We start from the raw sequence: 23,304 nt of genomic DNA, 5'->3' as shown, positions 1-23,304 counted from the left end.
CAACCCCTTAATTAATAAGAGCAATTTTGATTTCCTTATAAACTTTAAGCATAAACCTGAAAGCATTCCTTAGAAGCTGCTATCACTGTACTCAACCTTTGCAGAGAGATCTAACTGTCAATTAAGTTTTTTGTTATTTCTGAAGTTTTATTAGTACCTCCATGATCAAATTGAATGGAATCCATATTAAACTCTACAGCTGTTTGGTGGTGATACTGTATACTGTGAAGAAGCAACACACATAAGTTCTTGAGGTTCCTCTTGAAAATGTAATTACACACACAACACCCCTTCTTTAAAGAACAGTTTCCACATATTGTTTGAACACCCAGTCATACTGACTAAGGAAACACTGTCATTTGCCATGGAGCTTTCCAGAAATTCTTTACTGAAATCCTTGCTTAGATGGGAAAGACTGGAAGAGATTCATCTGACAATAAAATTTAGTTTTTCCATACTTTGACTTTTTCTGACTTGCAACACTAAATTAAATGTGCCTGAATACGTCAGAGCTTTATGGCTGTAAGCAAACTATTTGCATATATTTACATCAGCATACTAAATCATCTGTGTTACACTGTACTGAGATGCACAAAGACTTGATGACACAAAGCACTTTTATTGCTGTTAATCCTGAACAAGGGATATAAAACTCTGAATTACACCAGAGAAGATGATGTACTTGCTGCAGCATTATGGAGTCTCAACTTCTCTCAGAAGAAAATGAAATTAATGATTCAAAGAGTAAAGATGCAGCAATGTCAATTTTTAATCTTGGGAACCACACAATTTGGGCAATTAGATACCATCAGCAGCTTATCTCTGTGCTTCACATTTGCAATCACTGGAGGAACTGCAATCAAGCATTTGAGACAAAGCTTTTCTTCCTGCATGAATGCTCTTAATTAAAAAAAAAAAAAAAGTAAACAAGGAAAAAGCCTAAAAACATCCTTGATGAGCCCCATCCACCTCTCCCTGACAGGTATTTCACACTTGGGCAGACTTGCTACATCATTATTCCCCAGTAACTCACAGCTAAGCTTCTATCTGTCCGCTCTAGGCTAGATTTGTTCTTCCATGGCCCATTTGTTTTTCTGTACTAACACTGACCTCTGCTTTAAACACCTTTTCTTTTTCCCTTGTAGGTACAGAGAGCTGTCTCCCTCTCTCCCTCCCAAGCCAGCTCTGACTCTTCCCTTCCCACCTGAGACAAGCCAAGTACTTTTAGTTGTCCTTAACAGAAATGACGCCACCTTCCCTTAATCTCAGCTCTGATTATCTGTCCCTCTTCCCAGTTCAATCTGTATTCCCTGACAGGGAGAATGGACTGTATGCAGGATTTCCAGATGAGGTTTCTGATCTGGCACAACAAGGAGTGTTTCCATAGCATTAGGGAAGCCATTCCTTACTTTTTTCATCACCTCACACCATTTGGCTTCTGAGCACAGGGAATGAGGAGCACAATGCCTTCAGTACACCATCACTCTTTTCCAACTGCTCCTAGCTTATGGTTGGGGTTTTTTCCTTAATTGGTCCCCAAGTGTTTTTGTCCTGCTAAATGCAATCTCACTTGTGTTACTGAGGGCTTCAAGGCTGTCTTGCTGAAGAGTTCAGAGAAATCAACAACTTGCCAATATAAGTTTTCCACTAACTGCCTAAAACAGGAGTCTGTTACCTACAGCTATTAACTTGAAATGGTTCTAATTTTATAAATGAAATGTGTAAAATGCACCTGTAAAAAATTATGGGATTAGCTTCATATCAAATTTTAGGCATACTTTTCTTTTGGTTTGGATTTCCAGAGGTCTAATATTACAGATGATCTATCTAAGTTCTTGACACTTAAAGAGTACAGCAAAATGGAGAAAGGTGCTCTGGGCTTTGTTTCTTTCTCTTCCCAAATAAAAATAAGCCAAGAAATGAATTCTTGGCTTAGTCAATGCAACCTTTTAAAGTTTCATGGAGCATTAAATGTTACCCCAGCTTTTTGAAGTAAGCTTTATTAAGAGAGAGAAGTTCCTAAGCAGTGTGTATTGTAGAATAATATAATGATGATAATGATAACAATAATAATGATTAATTATAACAGAAACAGCCCTAAGTCTTAAAACCACACCCTCCTGTGACCATGTGCCAGGTGAGTACAAAGCTGGCTCTTGAGCAGCCTCAGGGACTCCCCTCAGAGTCAACCTCAGGACCTTTCCAAGGGGTTTCAAAAAACTGCAGCAGCACTTTTTCAGTAGGCCAACTAAAGCAATGCAAGCAAGTTCTCAAAAAGTATAAATGGCAGTAACTTTAAATTATACTAATTTATGCCTAATAAGGTCCTATGTCACAGCATTTACATTTAAAACATGTCTTTATTAATTCATACTGATTGCACTGGCAAATTATTACCAATTATGCTATTTTGGAAGTGCATTTTAATGAATAAATCTGATTATATTAATTATACTCTAAGAAATTCTAGACTAGTTAGATTTTCTAGGTATGACTTATTTCAGTAGCATAAAATAATGTCACAAAACCATGAATTCTTTACAATGTATTTGACACACGTGTATTTTAAAAGATATTCACAAAGTTATTTGTCTAATAAAGTCCAATATGTGCATTTGGATGTGATTTATATAGCAGAGTCTGAACCCTGCCATCAATGGTGGCTAAGTGACAGCAACATTTCATAAAACAAAATACAACTGTGGATTGTTAAAGAATTAATCTCTTTAAGCACTTGGATTGATAAATTAAGTACTCAAAACTAGATTAAAGCAGGCTTTGCAATAAATCACCTCACAGAAGAAGCATCTTCATTTAACACAGTCACCTAGGAATACTAAACTCAGCTGATTTGAGACACTGAACATTTCCCATCAGCAACTGTGATGCACAGGGCTGCAGATCACAGCTCCAGAGAATCTGTGCCATGTATTCTCACAGGTCCTTCCAATCATACTTCAATCATGGAGCTTTGCCATGAAATCCCAGAGTAGCACGTTTCACAGCTGAACTGTGTGTCACTTTTTTGACAGCTCCCAAACACTACCCTACTTCTAGTGTTGCCCAGGTAATTTACCTATCCTACATAATTCTTTAATCATACTTTTTGCCACTAAGAAAGCAGTAATAATAGCAATAATTGTAATAGCAATAATTGTACCACACATGTGAAGGAATTACACATTCCTGCACCATTCTGAGGAGGCTTCTTGTAAGGAAAGCCATTAGCAAAGCACAGCTCTCTCTGCTAGGTAGCATCCTACCTGTTTCATAGAAATGTGTCAAGAGGTCCTCCTTTTCAATGAATCGTTGATACAGCCAGTTTGTGAGAGCTTCAGGCTCAGCAGGTACATCCTTCACTGGAAAAATCCTATCAAAGAAACAAACACAAATTAAACCTAGCAATGTGGAGAACAAAACTCTTCTGCCCCAGCCCACCACAAAACAGAGACAACAAGACTTTTGTATAAATCTAACTGCATGACCTGCACTCTCTCCAACTCAGATCACAGAGGCATTAAGGGTACAAGAGTGGGAAACTCCAGGCTGCCATCCAGAACCACAAAGAGACATTGGCATCAGTCTCCACCAAATGCTCTACTACAGCTTTTGATAAAAACTAAGGCACTGGTTTGTTCTTTTTTTAATAGAATACCACCACACTATATTCCTATTCCCTAAGAAGAATACAAACCAAGTGGAATGAAAGAAATAAAAAAAGAAGAAAGTAAATTCATAGCTTTGAAGAAACAATACAGCAGGCAGAAGCCACATAATGACATCACTAAGCACCAACAGCTCTTCCACATCCCAGGAAACAAGCCCTCTGTGCTTTTCAAAGGATGCTGGCAGCTTTCTTTGAATTTACAAGGCACATTTTACACTGAAAACTGACCCTGTACTCAAATATTGCTGCTCTGTTTTAAAAAAACACCAACGGGAGACTTGCTAGGATTTTGGTACTTATATGCTGAATATTAGATGACTTAGAAAAACAGACACCCAGAGCAGAATTCACTGTGGTACACACATCCTGAAACTCCCAAATAACCCACCATACCTCACTGGATTATTTCAAAATCACATTTCCAATCTTAGAGTAAGTGTGAAACCTCTTCAGCAGACCCTCAGTGCCTTTTGATGTATAAACAAGAACTTACACATCCAGTGTGCTGTACTGGCAGGCCAAGGCAGGAGAGATTTGTGTATCAGGCTAACCTGGAAAATTCACACTCTGAAATGCAAGGCCTTTACTGTAGGTTTCTCTTTCCAGGTGAGCACCCACTTAGCTTCTCATTTACACCATGCTTCTATTTTCATTAGTGAATTTCCATTTCATTTTCAACACAGTCTTTCTCAACTGATCATACTGCAAAGAATTGGAAGTAACACCACAATCATCTGGGAATGTCAGAGTAAGAAAATAAGGCCCTTCTGAAGAATGCTTTTGTTGCTGTTATAATTTCAACATCTTTGCCAGCTTTGTTCATTTGTCATTTGTCCTTCCTCCTTTCAGTCTGATGCATGGAAAAATAAGCTGGAAGTGGGGGAGTCAAGCAGCAAGCATTGCTCTAAGGAGTGAATTACAAACCACAGTGCTTTGGCATACAGAGACAACTTCAATATAAGGAGATGAACGACTTTATTTACACACTATGGTATCACCATGAACTCAGCTATCTCTGTAGCCTTTGGAGTAACTCTACCTACACCCTCCTGGCACTGTGGAGTTCTCTATGCTCCAGTAAAGCCAGTCCTGGTAACCAGAAATTAGCAACTGTTATCTCAGATAAAACAGAGTTTGAAGGAAAGTCTTTGCCCAAAGACAAATGTTATGAAATGGTGCTTCAGTAATCAGCTCAAATATTCAGTCTGGAAATTAGGAACAAAGACAAACAATAAAGAACTATTTTATCTTGAAGCCCAGATACTGTACAGCAGGTTAAAATTAAACCACCTAGCAGCAAGTAAAAAACACACCCACAGAGCAAGGACCATTTTGCTGAGGGCAAAACACTTAGACTTACTCTGTGTCCCCAAATACAACTGGGCTGCCAAGCACTATTTTTACTCTCTTCTGCCAATCTGCTGTAAAGAGATAAAAGGCTCAGCAACTGAATACTGTGTTTCACAGAGTATTTTTGAAGGACAGATGCTTTACCCAGGTTTTAAGAGGGTTCACAACTAAGAGAACGTGTGCTGTCTCAGGACAGAAGTGTAGGGTTACCTGGCTTCACGTGCAGTCTCCATTGTAGACTGTAAGATATTCTTCACCTCTGCCTTCACTTCTCCCTGACCTAATGGGTAACAACTCTGTTTTGTCAAGTACATTCCTCCTAATCTGGAAACATCATAGGATCTTGCAAGATACCTGCTAAAAACAATTTCTGAGCTGGCACTTTAATGGAGCAGTGCAGTAGCACAGGTGATAGCAGCTCTGTGAGAGACTAATGGAAGCACTGCACACCACTTCCCTGCTTGAATCCATCCAGGCTCTTGTGTGGATCAATAATGCTGCCAGAATGCTTGAATCTCTGGAGATAAATTCTGCTGCTTTGAAGTCTGAGAAGCAGCCACTGCTACACGCAGATTGAACAAACATTAACAGACTGAAAAACAACTGGTTTTCCAGTAATGCTACACTAGCTGCCACAACTCAGCAATGGTAAGTGCTGGTGTATTTAGAAGCATTTTCAAATGTATTTTTAGATTATCCAGAGTTATTTTTACCAGCAGAACATTCTTACTAATGACTGATCTAAATTAGAGATTAAATATTAAAAAAAAAAATCCTCAAACTCTGGAAAGAAGCCCTTTCTGTACTCAATAAGGCAAAGCTAAACCCCCCTATATTTAAACTAAACATACTGCTAATGCCATGGTTCTCTGCCCATCAGATGGCTCAGCTGGCATCTGTGTTTCACAGGAACACAGAGATGTGTGTTCTTGAAGGAGACTGGGTTCAGGAAGGTGAGTGAGCAAGTCTACTCTTACAAAACTCCCCACACAGGCAATCCAAAACAACAGCAGAAAGCCACTGCTCTGACAGGAACAGGGTCAAACCCAACCACAGCATGCTGGCATCTGCCAGGTCCGGTGTTAAAAGATGCAGAAAAAAGTTCCTTATTTTCAGTGAGATATGTAAACAGGTGTCCATGTGGTCAGGCATGAGCATCACCTTGGCTCTACCCCACCTTTGGGTATGTAGGATCAGGAATGCCATTGGAAGCAAACAGTTTGCTCATCTCCTCAGGGGAATAAAATATTGCACAGAACTGCCAAGGCAAGGAATAAGGTCAACATGTAACATCTGGAGCTCCTGGAGTCTCTGGGGCACTTGGATCTTTCTAGCTTTTGGGCAAAACTAACTTCACATTCATTAAAGTAAGAGCATCTTTATTCCTGGTGTGGCAAACAAGGAATTTAATAGACTGGATAAGAATTTGACCAGAACATTCAAGCAGAATGGAAATACCTTTTTTGCTCCTCATCACAGGGGAAGGGGCTAAAAGCAGTGGCAGCATAGGCTGCACCCTGGGAAGTGAAAAGTGGTGGTGGAAATAAAGACACATTTCAATGGGAATCTGCAAAGAATCTTTTTCCAGTAATAAAGCATTATCCTGCAGCTGGAGGTGGCAGCAGCTGCAGGGACAGTCTGGGTACCTGACTGAGGGATGGCCACTTCTTAAACTGCTACACACATTTGTGTCCATGTCCCAAACCAGATTATATTAGAATAAATGACAAAAAATAAATGAAAAAAAATTCAGAAACCAGGAGATCTAACTGCCAAAGACATCCTGGTATATGTGAGAATTGTGGAGAATTAGCTACTGATAGGCTGTTTCTCAGAAAACACCACAGGATTTTCTGAAATATTGCATGCTTAGAAACATTTTTCTCCTTTAAGTTGTCGTTACTGGAGAACAACTGCTGATTCTGTATTTAAATTCTGAAATTCATGGTTACCACTATAAGTACTAACTGCCTTTTATCACCTGTCCTACCCTGAACTGAAGTCCTGTATTGCTTGCTACTCCATTTAAGTCATGATATTATTTGCTGCTTCAATGGCTCTAAATAAATCCAGGGCAGTGGAGGCTGTTGGTAGATGTCAGGCATGACCAAAAATAAAGTTACTTGCGTATAAAAGTGCATTAAAATACACTGCCAAACGGGATGCCCTTCTGCAACATTCATTCAGCAACCACAATGCATTTCATCTTATTTATAGCTCGGAGCCTGGCTTATTTCAATAGATCTGTATCAATGCAGACACAAAAATAGAACTTGCTCAGCAGCTGACAGCTTGTTTCAGCAGTGGCACAGCAAAGGCTGGCAGGGAGGCAAGGGGACAGAGCTGGAGCAGCCTGTGTGACACTGCCATGCACGGCCAGCCCTGCGTCACAGCTGACTCAGGCTGCCTCTGACGTCAGGGCTGCTGCACACAGCCACTGTCACACAGCCCAAACGTGGCATGGGAGCATCCAAGGGCACCACCCTGCAAGGAAACCAAGGCAAGAAACCCAGCCTCACACCACCCCTGACTGAGGGGATGCTAAGCACCGAGCCAGCCTCACAGCCAGGGGGTTTATATTTGCAAGTCTCAGGTTCTGCCAACAGAACTGCAGCACACAAGAAATTATTGCTGGAGAAACCTGGGGTTCAGCTAAGAAACACCAAGCCAATCAAACTAAACAAGTGCCTGGTGTGAAATGAAAAGACACAAACCCCAAACTCGACTCATGGCACAGAAATGGTGGGAGCTGAGAACAGCAGCCAGTCTGTGGCCTTGCTACATGGACACCAAAGCACTCAGCTCATTTCTGCTGAGAGCAATTGTAGCAAGTCTGGATTTACAGGCAACACACAGCACACAATGAGCCAAGCATAAACCTAAACTCTGTGAGAAGAGCAAGCAAACCTTTCCAAGAGACTCATTACAAGGCAGGTCTTGCAGTGATGCCTCTAGTTTGGCATGCTTTGCATGCATTGACATCTCCCACAAAAATCCCAGTGCTGTTTGGCCTGGAGGAAATTCATTAGATATTTTCTTGAGTATTATATTTTAGATAGCAAACTGAATTTTGCAGCACTTTCCAGTAAGTTATGAGGAAAGTCAGTCAGGGTCAAAAAGCAATTCAATAGATGGGTAAAGTTCTCACACCTTGTGTTTTTAGATCCAAATGTGGTAATTGTTCTTTTTTCTAGGGAGGTTTCTTTTGACATTCTGAGGAAAATCAGGCCACAGCTTAGCCTAATTATGAACTTCTGAAAATTGTGTCATTTGTACTGAAAACTGAAGTTTGAAAACCAAGGTTCAACTCATTATCAAAATTGAGCTTTCAAAAAAAAAAAGATTACTGGATTAAACCAAGCCTTCTCTGCCATTTCCACCAGCCAGAAAAGCACCTCAAAATTGTAACATAAGCATCCTTGCTGTGTTCTCTTCTGTTGCTCCCTGAGCAGGATGAAAAAGAAATAATCCTGCAGCAAAGGCCCAGGCTATGAGAAAAGGCAACCACCAAATTTTAAAGTCTGTAAGGCAGAAAGAGACAGGTGGTGATCCAGGGGCACAGCAGAAGGAAGGGACTGACTGAGCCACCAGAACAAAAGCAGCTCTGCAGTCTCTTCTGCTCCAGTTTGAGTGGCACAGAAAATGTTCCTTTTTTCCCTACTGCTGTCAGACATCAAAACCTCAACTCTGGACTACTCTAAAAGGGAATAAGCATGTTTAAATCTTGATTCTTCTTTCATACAACAGAGATGGCATTTGGACAAAACTATTCTTCACTTTTTCCAAAGGGGTGCTTTTTTCCCCCCTATAACTCAGTTAAAAGAAACTACATGAGAAACTATTGTGCTCTCTTCCCAGTTATTTCAAAAATACCCTTAAAATTTATTTCAAATGTTATCTCCCAAGACATTCCAAATTACAAAAAATGAGCAAGATTTTATTGCACTAAATGCAGGAAAGTATAACACCAGTACAGACAGATTTGATATACATTTAAAGAAAATTTCAGAGGACATCCATGTGCCCACCTGCACCCACCTCAGAGTGCAGGGGCCATGTGCCTCAAGAACTACCAGGACTGGAAGACAGAATGAGCTCCAGGCAAACCCAAGACACTCTGGGCTCATTTCAGAGCCATCACACACCCTGTGCTTGCTCAGGGAGAGATACTGCATGGCTTTCCATTTGGGACACACTTCAACTGCTGTTACAGGGTCAGCCATGACAAACAGAGGTTATTAAAAACATACAGAAAGCAGTCAAACAGAGAGGCTGGGCTTGCCCCTGTTTAACCCAGTGACTTAGACCTTACACCCCCCAAAAATTTATGTTTTTCTTAGAATTTCAGTACTACAAGAACTTAAACATTCAAGTTCAATGCAAAAAAGGTTGCATTTATGCTTGTGATCAAAGATAGGTCTGAATATACATTTAGAAGCAGGAAATGAATTCAACTTAAGTTAACTTACTTACTGTTGTTTTCAAAGAAAGTATTTTTGGAAATATTTTTCAGAAGAATTCTAAATACATTCAACTTGCAATTATCCCAGAGATCTGAGAGAGTACTAAGGTGACCTGAATAAAGGACAACAGATATAATGCCATCTTATATAAATTAGGGTGTAAGTATGTTCACCTTCAGGGGAACTTGGAAGGCAGCTTTCTATAAAAAGTAAGGACAGATTTAAACACGGCTGTGGAAAGGAGCTCCTGTACTCTGCATCACACAACACTGACACAGCTGTGATGATGGAGAAGGTCATTCCCACTTAAACTGCCACCCAGGGGATCCACACAAGACTCCTTGAAAGCTTTCTATAAAAAAAAGCTCTCCAAATCATCAAGAGGGAGTAAGACAAAATGATGTGATTTTGGGATAAAATGCAACAATTTACTTAGTATAGGAAGTGTTAAAATACTCCTGGAGTGAGCTGGAATTCACTGTAAACTAAAAGCAAAATTCAACTTCTCTCCATTAGTTTAGGTCTTGAGACAAAGAACTGCTGAGGAGAAAAGTTTTAATAGTCTCCCATCCCAGCTGTCAATGAGAGCTGCAACTTTTTCAAGCTGCTTTTTCCAGCTGTTTGCTCAACTACTTAAAGTATTCTTTGAGTGAAAAAGCTGGCCTTTCTTTGTCAGAAAGTTAAATAGAATATTTTATTAGGAAATCTGTTTATTTAACAACAGTGATTTTTAATTAGTTGTCATTACTAAAAACAAAATTTAAAAAAGTTGGTTTAGCAGCACCTTAACACTAAAGTGAAAAAGATGATTACCATCATTATACCTGATGCCTTCAGGTATATTCCCCACAACTCTACTCAACCACAGGACACTAGTCCAAAACTTAAATGTCTGTCCTAAGATACAGAATAGTCACCAAACTTCAAAAAAAAAGATTGATTGTGTTTAAATAATATGAGTTGCCCACCTGTGTGAGACACAAAAAACCCACTCCCACTGCTCCTGATTTCCCCCATCCTGAAATGACACAAGTGATTTGTGAATCCTTGAGCTCAGTGTAGGAGGAGCAGCTTCATTTCCTACCTGTAATGCACGTGTGTCACTGCTGGTTGTCGGTAGCCAAGAATCCAGGTCTGGATGTCTATAGGTTCAGCTTTGGGATATGCAATGGTTGTATCTATCACCCACTGGAGGCCTTTGGATTTGCTCTCTAGGAATAAAAAAGAAAATTCCATGTCACTTATTTGAGAGTTATGCAGTTTTTATATCACTTCCTGAGGTATGAAGCACAAATAAGACCATCAAAAATCAAATCCAGATTTCATTATAGGGCACAGAAACACCCTTACTAACATCAGCTGGACCTACATTTTATTTCATGGTTATTTCTGCTGTCCTTAGATACTGTGGTACACAGAATAGAACAAGTTCACTCACCAGGTCTGAGTACAGTCACAGGACATCTTGGCTCCAAGGTCAGGTGCTTCCCCCCATTCACCAAAGAAAAAATCCCAAAATAAACATCCAAGCTTCTTGGTCTGCACTTCAAGCACATGTGCACCTGGGCCTTTCTAAAAGATCACTGATGGAGCAGCAGCCATTTAGATCTCTCAAAGGTTCTTAAAAATGTGAGTTGCAGGATGAAGAAGAAAAGCATCACTTTCAGGGTGTGCTCAGGGTAAGAAAGCAAGGAACAGAAGCTGGTCAGTTTTCAGAGAGGGGAAGATACTGCACCCACAGGGTTCCAGGAGAGGATGACACCAGTACATGCTCATATGCTGCTCAGCCCACTTAGAAACTGAAAAAAGGATCAAAGGAGGTGAAAATATTTGCTATTAAGATAAGTCAAGAGAATCAAATCTGTGGGTCCCTTCCAACTAAGAATATTCCATGACTCTATTAAAATCTGAATATAAGTTACAACCAGCAACGGTCCAGGTTATAAATCAACGACCCCTCTCTGGTCTTCAATTCACAGGTTTGCTAAGAGGAGAGCAGCAGATCTGTAGAGCAAACCAAGAAGGAAGGCCACATTGCCAAGATGGCACTTGGAGTTTAGCCTGTGAATTTTCTCTTTGTTCTGGAGCTGTCCTGTGTCTGAGGTCACATTATGCCCCAGCCAGCAGAGTAATGCTCACTTACTGCCTGCCAGTACAACATGCTCACACCACATCAGGCAGTATCTCTAAGGATTTAAAAAGCTGACTATCACAAAGAGCCACCCATGGGCAAGAGCATGTAAGGAGTGTTAGCTTTCAGTACAAAGTACAATACTCCTCAAGCCTGCAGCTGAGAAAGCTACAAAAGAAATGTAACAGAGGTTGACAAGAGCATTGCCAGCACCAAGAACATGTACTGGGATTGACTGTTCACCATCCTTCCCTATACAAGGACAGACACTCAAAATTCAGCCAAGAGGAAAAGTTTTCATAACAAACAGAAAAATGATCCTCTGTGCAGAGGGGGGAAAAATAAATTTTGGGAATCTCTTGCTAAAGGGTGCCAAGGATGGCAGGAGCTGGGATCAAGAGGGAACTGAATAACCATGGAGGGTTGACTAACCAGGCAGAAATCCCCACCTAGCTTGGGAAACCCACCACACAGGAAACTGTCAGAAGCTTGGAGAATATGTGGGAGAAGTGTGATGCTTCCTTGCTGTGTGCTCACTCTGTAATTTCCTTGGAGTCCTGGACAAGTTGCTGGGCTAGAGTGTGGCCTTGCCCAGAGCAGCCACTCTGATTTTAAAGATCTACCACACACCTGAAGAAATCTGCAGCACTGAGTGTGAGCAGCACACTGAGCCACAGTTGCTGACTCCAGCTAGAATGTGCATGCAAGGACTGGCTTGCAAGTTTCTACCTGCATTTAATTTAATTTCATTTGCATTTAATTTAATTAAGTGTGAAAATTACAGCAAGGCTGTCACATGTATCTATCAATTATTTTAACAAGCAGACAGCGTTTTCTTGCTGTCTGCTCATCAGTGGAGTTGTACTGCTTCATTAAAAATGCACTACTCCAACAGGGCTAGGCAGCATTTCCTAAAATTTAGATTATGAGTTCTTAGCAGCATGCAACATATTATTCCAAAACTTGACCCAGGGCAAGCTGCATAGGTCATGCTGAAGCATTCAGTGTTACCTTCTGGAAATTCAGTATTTTAGAGCCCTGACAGACACATGAAATGAGAACTGGAGGCTACAGGCTTGCCAGCATCTTGACAGAGTGCTTGTCAAGTCTCTCTTAAGAAAAGCACTAACTACAGAGTGCTTCATTTTAAAAGTAGCAATGAATCAGAGAAGAGCCAATATGAAATTAATATTAAATCAACAGAAGTATTAATTTAGAAATAGATTTTGAAACAAAGTCATTCAAGTTATTATTTTCCCAGATGTAAAGCAAGAATGGATAAAGGCAAGTAAATTGCCAAAGTTAAATTGCCTAAGTGAGTAAGCAACAAAGATCATTAATTGCAGTGAAAAAGTGCCAGATGAATATGGGCACATTTTCTAATTATTTACAGTAAAGTGTTTCAAAATAATTTATTCAATATTTAGCTATATTTAAAGCTGTTCTTTCAGTGGATAATGGTTTGCACTTCATTAAGGGAAGACTCCTGCAGTCCTCTGCTGTGCTGATTTCCTACCTTCTGCTTTTGTGGAGAGAGCTGCTGCAGCACTGGATTCCTCAGTCCAGCTCCAAACTCTCCTCCAACCCTTGTCAGGGCAGGGTGAGGGAAAAAAAACAGACAGCCCACCAGAAACCCCAGGCCAGGAAAAAAAAGTTCTGTCAGCAACATCAGCCTCTAGAGACCTCCTTTTAGAGCAAGCAGGTGTTAGTGCAGCTACCTCCACGTGCTCTCCAATCACAGTATTGGTGCATGCTCTGCTTTAAAATAAGCCTTACATAATCATCCAAGATATATGACTGCCAAAAAAACCTACATCACCAAGGATTTAGGAAAATTAATTTTGCAATACATCTTGGAATTTTTTTTTGGGGGGGAGAGGGGTTATACTGTGTTGCAACCTGCTCATAAACAAATTTATTTTAAAGTCCAGGAGCTCTGACAGATCCTGAAACTGGAAAAGAAACTGACAACTGCACAAAACACAAAGGAGTGGTACCTAAATATCTCCAAGGATGCTGCTTTCAGGTGTAAGCAGACCTCTGATCAAGAATAAACCCTATTATTTTTTAAATGGAGCACATTAACAGGAGCTCAAACCAAAGCCTGTGCATTAGTTATAACAGTGTGAATCTCAGGTCTGGCATTTGCACCTGAGCAATCAGGGACCTGCATGTACCTGTGCTAAAGAACTCCTCTCACCCAGCTTGCCTTGGCCAACTCAGCCACACCTTTCTGACAGCCAAACTCTTCCAACTTTCTGCCTACCATTAAAAGGCACCCTTATCTTTCATTTCTAGTACTTGCTGAAAGCTTGAGCAGCCTGGCTGTCAGAGGCTCCAGCAGAAGAAGCTGCTGCACAGACCATACTTCAGCTGATCTCTCCAAGCACTGGTTTTTCTGCTGTGCTGTCACTCTGCTTACCACTTCCAGCACAAGGTATGGATTTTTCAAACTGCTTGAAAATGTTAACACTCTGATTTTTTTAAAATGCCACATAAACGTTCTGAACATGCCCACAGGCACCTGCCCTGCACAACAGCACCCAAACCCTGCAGCAGTGAGGCACCTTAGTGTGAATGGTACATACTTGTCTTATGAGTGCTAAGCCAAAACTGAACAATCTAAGGAACAGCAACTTTCTGGCCTAGACAATTAAAAAAAAAAAAAATCAAAAGTAAAATTTAAACAGCTTCCTAATTTGTTTGTTGTTTGGGGTTTTGGGCTTTTTTTCCAAGTCATCAGCAGAGGCAAATCTTCACAACTATTTTCTTCACTGTGGATTCAAGGGTATTCAGTTGCTCCCTATCTACTTAGAGGCAACTCATCATCAGAGTCTTTAAGGCACTCGACCTGTCATCCTCTGAAGTCCTTTCACAACTTGACTGTCTACAATCACAAATTTATGGGGGTTCAGAGCTTCTCTTCATTCCCCCTCCGTGTCCTCCCTGGGGTTGCTATTTCCTGGGGTCAACTCATGCTAAACACCAGATCAGATGATGCACAGAGCCCCTCAAACCCACCAGCAGACTGCCAGTGTTTGCCACTGAGAAAAAGAATGAATCATAGATTTCAGCAGGAAAGCCTGCCTCCAGCTGAGCTCTGGCTGGTGTCACACTGCCAGACTGGATTCAGAGTGGAAGGAATGCACCAGCCAGGTGTGCACCTGAGGACTGCAGCTTGCACTTGGAAAAGAGAGTATTTGTTAGCATTCACCAGTATGCAGGTGTGGTTTCCTGAACACTTGCACCACTCTGAATGCAGCCAAAGAGGCTGCTGGCTCTTCCTGCACAGCAATCTGTTCTTGTAGCTTGTCCCTTGTTCTCTACTTGTCCTTGTGTGATCAGCTGGATCACTGGCCCCAGAATTAACTTTTTTCTCCAAAGATTAACTCTCAGACTGAACATACTACTCATCATTCCAAGATTTTGATGCAACAAACCACCTGGAACAAAACAAGAAGTCTTTTTTTCCAGGGGGAAGAAAAACAACAATCAAAAGCTTTCTCACATGTTATTCAAGTCACGTTCCTCAGGTAACAGTGAATGAAAAAGTTTGATTTTTAAAAAAATCAATTATGTAGTTCAATTTACAGCCCTGCAGAAGTGAAAATTTAATTTCTCCGAGAGAAACAGCGTCAGAACTGAATGTACTCTGCTGCATTTGAAAACAGTAAGGTAAGATTTCAGTATGGCTCTAACTATAGTAACCTCTTATCAGACAAAAAATTGCTGCATGGTAGAATAAAACAGATTTTTAAAAACACACTAGAGCAAGTTTGATCAAAAATAAGCTCTGGAATGTGCATCTTTGAAGAACAATAGCTCCAAACTCCTTTGAATTGTCAGCTTTTGGCATTTAGAACATTTTGATAGTTCTGAAACTCACAAAATCAATTCTTATCAAGTGAAGAAACAGTGTATTTGCAACCATGTCAAAGAGTAAGTGTTGTGCTAAAAAAAATTCAAAAAGCTGTAAAATACCCCTGTGAACACACCCTGGGTCACTACTGGGTTAGGGTGATGATGGCTGCTCATCAAGTGTTTTTATCCTGCCCATTTTCTATTCTGCACTAAAACCTTCTTCTGGGACACAGGTGCTGGCAGCAGTGCTGGCCCATCTGTCCCACCTGGAGGCTTTCATCAGACATCAGAAGTACCTTAAACTCTCTTTTCAGGGACAGACATCACTTACCTACATTGTCTGCATTATTCAGCTTCAACAGTGGTCATGCTATCAGACTGCACAACCTTTCCTATGTTTTTCCATCCTTCTACAATTTAGGAATACAACTACATAATTTTGTTAAACTAAAAAAGAGTTTCAAAAGGCAGCAAAAGCAATAAGCATTTCAGTAACTTAATTTAGTATTTACCAGCAATAAGTTAAAATTCACTCGACGAAGGCTGGTACTTGGGTTTTTAAATATGAAAGAAAACTGTTAAGAAGAAAAATTTAAGACAATAGAAGCTTCTTGTCCTGGAAAAGCCCCTGATAAAGAACTGATCACTTTAAGTACAACAATTATCAAACAGTATATTAATATAATGTTTTATATATATATATATAGTACAGCTCAGGAACATATGATTTGTTCTTCCTGTCACTTTACAGAAGAAGAATCAGCTCCTAAACTGTGAGAAGTTCATTACTAGCATAAAAATAAATTGAAAAGGAGATTGGATAGTAAGATCATAATTAAGACTAATGAATTTTTGGGGAGGTTACTGAACCTTGCACTTCTCAGCATAAACCCACCTCTACCAAAGGGATGCCATAAATCAGATTAGAGACCTTGGAGCAGGACAGATGATGCAGCACTGAGCTACAATTAGCTCAAATCTTGAACTACAACTTGAAGGCCACAGCTTTGGTGACATGTGACATACAAAAGCCAGCTGGGCTCAGGAGCTGGGCTGTGACACAATCAAACAACTCTGTCTGACTTGGTTTGTGTCAAACTGTGATAACAGTGCATTAAGCACAAACCACCTTTTATTCTAGTTTCCTTTGTCATCTTTTCTTCTTTCACCCAGTTTTACACATCTCTCCAACTGAGAAAGTAGAATGGTATCAAATTTACAACAGTATAAAAGCTACAAGGATCATTTAAAATGAATTAAGTACTAATAAAATGACAGCAATGAAGAACAGAACTGTGTATCATGACTCAACATTAAAACAGCTACCAAGGAAACTCAGCAGGAAGGGGGACATAATTTTTGATGAGGAAAACTCTTAATCTATAAACCAATTGAAATAAAATCATGTGGGAGAGGAAGGTGAATTACCATGAGTATCAATAAAGCTTGGTGGAAACAAAAAAATAGGGAGAATAATAAATGATGAAGTAGAAAGCTTATTATAGTAAAGTGAATAATTTGGCAAGCTAGGACTCCAGGAACATTGTTAAGATAGTACAGAGCACAAGAAGTGTTGCAGATGAAAAATGTGTCCAGCAAACCATGAAGTGTTTGCTTCTGTGATGCTTCTGATAAAGAAACCACTTTCCAAGCAAAGGAGAAGAGTTATAATGTCCAAAAGCTTTACAGGCAGTCTCTATGCCAGCCCCTGGCTAAACCTTTACTCTGTGCACTACACCTGGCTCTAGCACCCACAGCTCAACTATGGCCACCTGAATAGGAGGGAAGCTCGATTTCACTGACATGGGCTTTTCATGGGATTAGGGAGAAAAAAAGGGAAAAGAGAGAAAAGATTAAAAGTAAAGATATCCACTAACTTGGTTAGACTTCTAACTTTATAATATAACCATAGCAATTTATAGAATTATATTTCATTCAACTGAACAAACATTTCTGACATGGTAAGAGACCAATAAAAGCATTCAGAAAGCAACAGATGAGAGGAAGACTCTTTTATACAAGATACAATCAGGAACTAATATTTCATACATCTCTGAAAGGCAAGTTTTACAATGCTGGAAATATTTTTGTGAGCTTAAAAGAAGAGAGGACATAAAATACCTCAGTGTCACTACGTATCAAATACTACTTTTTCCTAGCATATAAAATTTATTTTCACTTTTCTTTTTCATCTCTTTTAATACGTTTTCAAGTCCATTACTATGAAAGAGTGACAGCTAAACCCACACACTTCATTCCTATTTTTGCCCAATTATCTTTTCTTGAGTAGGATGGACAATATGGTTCCATTTTATTTCTGAGAGAATTCCTTTATTTTAGTACCCAGTTAGGTCCACTACTATCAAATGCTCATTTCTCTAGAGTCTGAATGATGCCACTCAAAGAGGGGAAAAAAAGGAAGGCCAAGTTCAATGTTCAGCTAAGTTGACAGCAACCTAAGAATAGGGAAATATAAAATTGGTATTTGACGAGCACTTTCGGCCTCCCTCCAGAACCAGACAACTTATAATTAATTTGGGGAAATTCTTACTCTCCATACCTTTTTAAGATAGCAAGAAATAGAACAGGAACAGGCCAAACTTTTCTCCTCAGAAAAATCCCAACTTTTTAACAAGGACCAGGGTATTCAGTTTCTCTCTTTTAAACCTAAGATATTTTATGACAAGAGCTTTCTTCAGCCTTTCTTTGCTGAATGTAGCCTGACAGGAAACACTCTGGTGAATTCCACAGCTTGATTTTTCAGCTCATTTTAAATCCTACCTTCACCTCTCAAGAACATCATCTCAATTTATTTCCTCTGTTGACAAGAATAACTTCAAAACTAAAAATGTGGAAGCAATGTCTGTACAAGGGTTCTTGCTAACCCTGAGATTTGAACTTCAGACAGAAAATAATTCCAAGTCTTTTGCTTATGTGGCTTCATTAGTAAGGATCTTCGTTTCAAATTGTTAAATGATTATCAAAATTTGGCTGTGAAACACCAGCCCCACCCATCAATAAGAAACTACCGCAACTCCCCAAGCCATTGTTTCTATAATAAGTAACAGAAATCCACAAGAAAGTTCAGAAAGATCTAACCCTGCTCTTGAACATGCCAAGAAGTTAATTTTAAAAACCAAGAGACTAAAGCACCGCGTCCCATAACCACAGGTATTATTTATATGCCAGCTATACCCTCCCCTATAGCCCAGGCACCCAGAACAATAATGCTGCAGGAATATTCTTATTCCCTCATAACTCTTCTGACATGACAGCCAAAAGCAATCCTTCAAATCTAGTGATCAGTGACAGTTAACTCCAGCAACAATGGAGACAGGCAACACAAAGGTCTGTACAGAACAGAAGAACCTGAACTCAGTGGAAAAGAGTTCAAGAAGAGGAATAAAGTAAACAGCAGTGGATGCAAAGAAACTTCTAAAGCCTGGAATAAAAATATGAACACAGCTAGCATATTCCAGAAATACTTTTACTATAGTTCCATGCTGTCACAAACCAGTGCAAACCATCAATCCTGCCAAAGGAGTAGATCATGTTCTTGCTCACTCTGGGTGCTTATTCCAGTATCTGCTTCACCCATCATGTGAGCCAAGCCAAGCACTCAGGCAGCCATACCACAAACTAAATCAAATTAAAACTAAGGTGGTTTCTTTTGTCTCAACATCAAAAATAAAGTTAGCAGAACTAAAATTATTATGAAAACATTTATACAATGTATTTGATATTTAAAGAGACCAATTCTACACAAGTTTTTTTTAACTCAAGTCTTTGACATTCATTTGCTTTATACCCATAGAGTGAAGTGATCTTTACCTTTTCTCGCAGCATCTCCACCTGATGGAGTTCCATTTTCTTGCGGCGCTACAAGTGTCTTCAGAATGACTTGTGTTGCCCCAAGTCTTGGCAGGGTGACATGCTTAAGAAATGGCAAATTGTTTTTCTTGGCAAATGCCTGGCTTGTTTCTCTTCTTTTTCTAAGAAAGCCACCCTCTGGAAATAAAACAATCCATTTCCTATTGCGGCTCCTGTAATATTTTTCTAGATGATCTTTGAGTAACACGAGCTGCTGGTCACGGTGTGCTCTCCCCTGTAAGGATAAAACATTATCTGAATAAAATGACTGCTTAAAAGAGGTAATATCAGACATAATAATTAAGGATTAATTCTAAGGATTTTATCTTTTCAGAGATAAAATAAAAATACAATAAAAAGCAATGTTCTCCTTGGAGTACCTGCTGGAGGCCCATAGACCAGGCCTCAGCTGGGTTAGCACAGCAGAACCACAGACCTCACTCCGATCTGCACTGCTCCAACGACCCACTCATTTCTCCTCTTTGGTGCATTAGGGTAACTTCTTCATTTATGAACAGTAAGATACAGCCTTAATTACTGCACAAATATCTTCAGGAACAATCTTTCCTCTTCCCATCTCTGCATGCACCAAGCTATCCAAATTTTCAGAGGAATCTCTTTACATTAATTAGCAGTTTTGAGTGTTTCAAAGTGACCTTGTCAAATCACTCAAAAGACACAGGAGGGAAAAATTAAAGCTCTCCTCAGCAGAGGTGATTTTAATTCTCTGAAATGTCAACAAAACTGCCACAAACATTGCACTGGTGGTTAGTTGGGTTTTTTGGTCAGAGGAAGGAAGAGGGAGTTTGTGGGGTTAAATGAAAGACAGTATTTTCTCAAAAGTGAGTTTTGTGAAAGTGCTTCTCCTACATTTAAGTCTCCCCATATTGCAATTACTTCCAACTTAGCACAAAAGGGAAGGAAAAGGCTCTCCCTGCTCATATTAATGCAATAATAAAGCAATATAAAAGTCCTCAGTTAAGCCAGTCCTTTCTTATCAGACCTCCAGGATAGCACAGTAGTTAAGAAAAGAGCAGTGAACAATAACCATCCAAATATTACTAGAGTTAGGCAAAGGACTATTACTCCCTCAAATGAAGTATTTTGCCACACCCAAAGGCTAACAGCCTAGAAACATTATATTTTCAATTGGCTTATCTTTAGACTCACAATGACATCATTGTATCTGTGATGCTGTCTATGTCAGCCACTTGACAAAAATGAGGAAAAGCCTTTGTTTTTGCAGCTCAGTGATGGTTTGGTTTTGTGACTGGAATTGCAACCCCACACTCAGAAATTGTAACTAACAAGGTGACAGCCTTGTGTACCTCAAAATGGGCATATTGTAAGTTCTACCTATTGAAAGAATTTACATTTTACAAAGCATCCAGCCCTGTTCCTTCCATCCATCCTCTCACAATACACAGCTGTGTGCCTCTAGAGACCTTTGTTTTCTAACTATGCCTCTAGTGTTAGTGAATCTCACTTCAGCTGTGTATTGCTGTGTATTGCGCATTTCTTTATTTCATTCTCAAATTTTGAGCAAATTAACTTCTTCTCTGCAATGTGAAAATTCATTAATTCTCTCTGGCTCTCTACACATTTTATGTCCAGAAAAAGGAATAAGGAGAGGAAAGAAACATGTATGATGGATATTGCAGTTCATGTAACTGAAACAGGCTCATGCTTTTCATCGGCCTACTGAGTTTCTGCTCAGAGAGTGCAGTTTGATCAACAGCCACCAAACAACAAAAAACCCTGCCCAAGCTGTATGAAATAATCTGAAGGTCTCATTCATTAATATTTCAGATGTTGAGCTCAACAGACATTCTTTCCTAATGCTCAAATAATAACTAACCTTCAAGAACCAATTAATTACTATTTACACCACCTTAAATTGATCCACTGCTATGTCACCATCAAAAGGGACAGTTCTGCTCGTCCTAATTTGAAACTTTGCAGCCAGAAGAGTGACCTAACCAGACAGACTCCCTGCATGGCTTCAAGGTCACTAAGGAAAGATGAGAGGTGTGCTCAGAAACAGAGATAAAAAGGACTGCCCATGTATTTTACTTGTATGCCTCTCTCATAACAGGCTCTCTTCACAACTGCATTCCATCATCATTTGTGTCTATGCAAATAATAAAAACAGCTTGGAAAATAAAGTAGCTTCAGAACAAAGAAATATACACTCCTCAAATATACACTTCACAGCAAAGCTATTTCATTGTGCAAACCAACCACAAGGTGATAAGGAAGTCCTGTAACACCATGATGTTCCAAATGTAAGTATAAATCAAAGTAGTTTATGTGTTTCCATTTACCTGTCTTATAAAGAAGTCTCCATGGATTAGAGACACAATGCCAAAGTTTGTATACTTAAAAATATGGTCCATCAGCCACATCATCTGACGGACAACCTGAAAAGTAAAAATACATTTTAAAAATAAGCGAATTATCAAGTGCAGAGAATGATGAATTATGTACATACTGGTCACATTCTTGTCATTCTTACAGCAATAAAACTAGCAAATAAATAGAATAAGGTCCTTTATGCCCAAATATAAAGCAGCACAGGTGCTACGCTTCTCCCTCGAGAGTAGGATTAAATGGCTTTTTGTTATGTAATACACAGCTCTACAGCATTAGCCACGCCAGAGCAGCCACTTGTATTCCTGAGAATTTAATCAAAGCCTGCTGCTTGTCCCAGTCAAGCAGCACAGTGGGAAGGCAAAACCAGCAAGGTTGAACCGATCAATTCACTTGACCATTGCTTCTTACAGGACAGTGAAGGCAGCTACTTTACCTGTTCAGTCCTTTGAGATTTAAAATAGAAGAATTACTCCCAAAAAAGTAAACAACAGAAGGGAAAAGCTTCTTTTCTCACAAGGTCTTTTTCCTCTGTATCTCCTACATGTAGTTTTTGAGAGGGGTAGGAAGTGGTTCCCCAAAACTGCAACACCCAGTGTCTCTTACATGCTCCCAATCATGGGCTAGGCTGCCTTTTCTCTTCCCTGGGTTATGAGCCCACATCACAACTGACACAAGTTCAGTGAACCTGAAGTTATGTACCATTTAACCACTTCCATTTACCACTATCAAGAAAGAATATGAAGGACTGTGACATTTCTCTGGTGGTCAGATGATCGTGCAAGCACCTTCTGCTTGGCATCTTTCTCACGCACTTTGAGGCAAACACAGAAGAAAGCAGCCTAAGAAATAAAGATAACATGCTATACTATCCTTCCTGTCTGCCAGTGGTATTCCTTACTAGATGCTACACATCCAAAGGACCAAGGGCACATTATGTATTTGTGAGTGATAAAAGAAAAATTAGTTCCTAGATCCAATGCCTTACTTGAGACTAATACTGGTGAAATAGTTTATCCTACAGTGATCTCCAGGCTATGTTAAATTAAAGTGAGGATCTTAAAGCCAAATTCTTCTCTGCAGACATTAACATTCTTTCTATTTCAGTAAACTAAAAAGCTTTATGCAAAAAAACCAAGAAAGAAGGGTGTGCCCTAAGGACAAGAGTCAAAAAAAGCATCACTCAGAGGTGTTACTGCTCATCAAGGCACTACAATAAACTCATGCCCATGCATCACCCAAAGGGGACAGGCTGCTGTAGGGAACCACATCATTTGATAGAAACACCACCAAAATTTCACTAATGATGATTTAGCCTGCAGCAGTACGCAGGCCTGCCAGTGTTCATCTACTACTTTGGCATTCTGACAACTACCTTCTATTGTATCAGGCAGAAGGTAAACCAACACAATCTATTTTACTGGAGGAGATAAGCAAGCTTAATACTCTGCTTTGCTGGAAAGACAATGTGTCTTTTGAGGAGTCAGCACTGGTCCCAGATGCTCCACGGCATTCCTGGATGAGGAACTCTTGCCCAGCAGTGCTACAGCTTCTCCCCTGCCATACCATCTGATGCTGTCTTTAGGTAATGG

The 23,304-nt window shown here is 39.8% G+C and overlaps 1 protein-coding gene across 3 annotated transcripts in view; it reads right to left on the bottom strand.

Moving 5' to 3' along the window:
- Positions 1–23,304, bottom strand: part of LPGAT1 (lysophosphatidylglycerol acyltransferase 1) — a 59,419-nt gene that overhangs the window by 4,301 nt on the left and 31,814 nt on the right. For all 3 annotated transcript variants that reach the window (XM_054514142.1, XM_036381193.2, XM_036381194.2), the window contains 4 exons: positions 21,667–21,762; positions 19,304–19,577; positions 10,565–10,691; positions 3,264–3,370 (listed from right to left, as the gene is read on the bottom strand). In XM_054514142.1, coding sequence (XP_054370117.1) covers positions 3,264–3,370; positions 10,565–10,691; positions 19,304–19,577; positions 21,667–21,762 — 604 coding nt within the window. The remainder of the gene's footprint in view (positions 1–3,263; positions 3,371–10,564; positions 10,692–19,303; positions 19,578–21,666; positions 21,763–23,304) is intronic.

This window comes from Molothrus ater, chromosome 3 (assembly GCF_012460135.2).
Source record: "Molothrus ater isolate BHLD 08-10-18 breed brown headed cowbird chromosome 3, BPBGC_Mater_1.1, whole genome shotgun sequence".
NCBI lineage: Eukaryota > Metazoa > Chordata > Aves > Passeriformes > Icteridae > Molothrus > Molothrus ater.
Note: the sequence above shows the minus strand (reverse complement) of the source record. Positions and strands in the feature narration are given on the sequence as shown.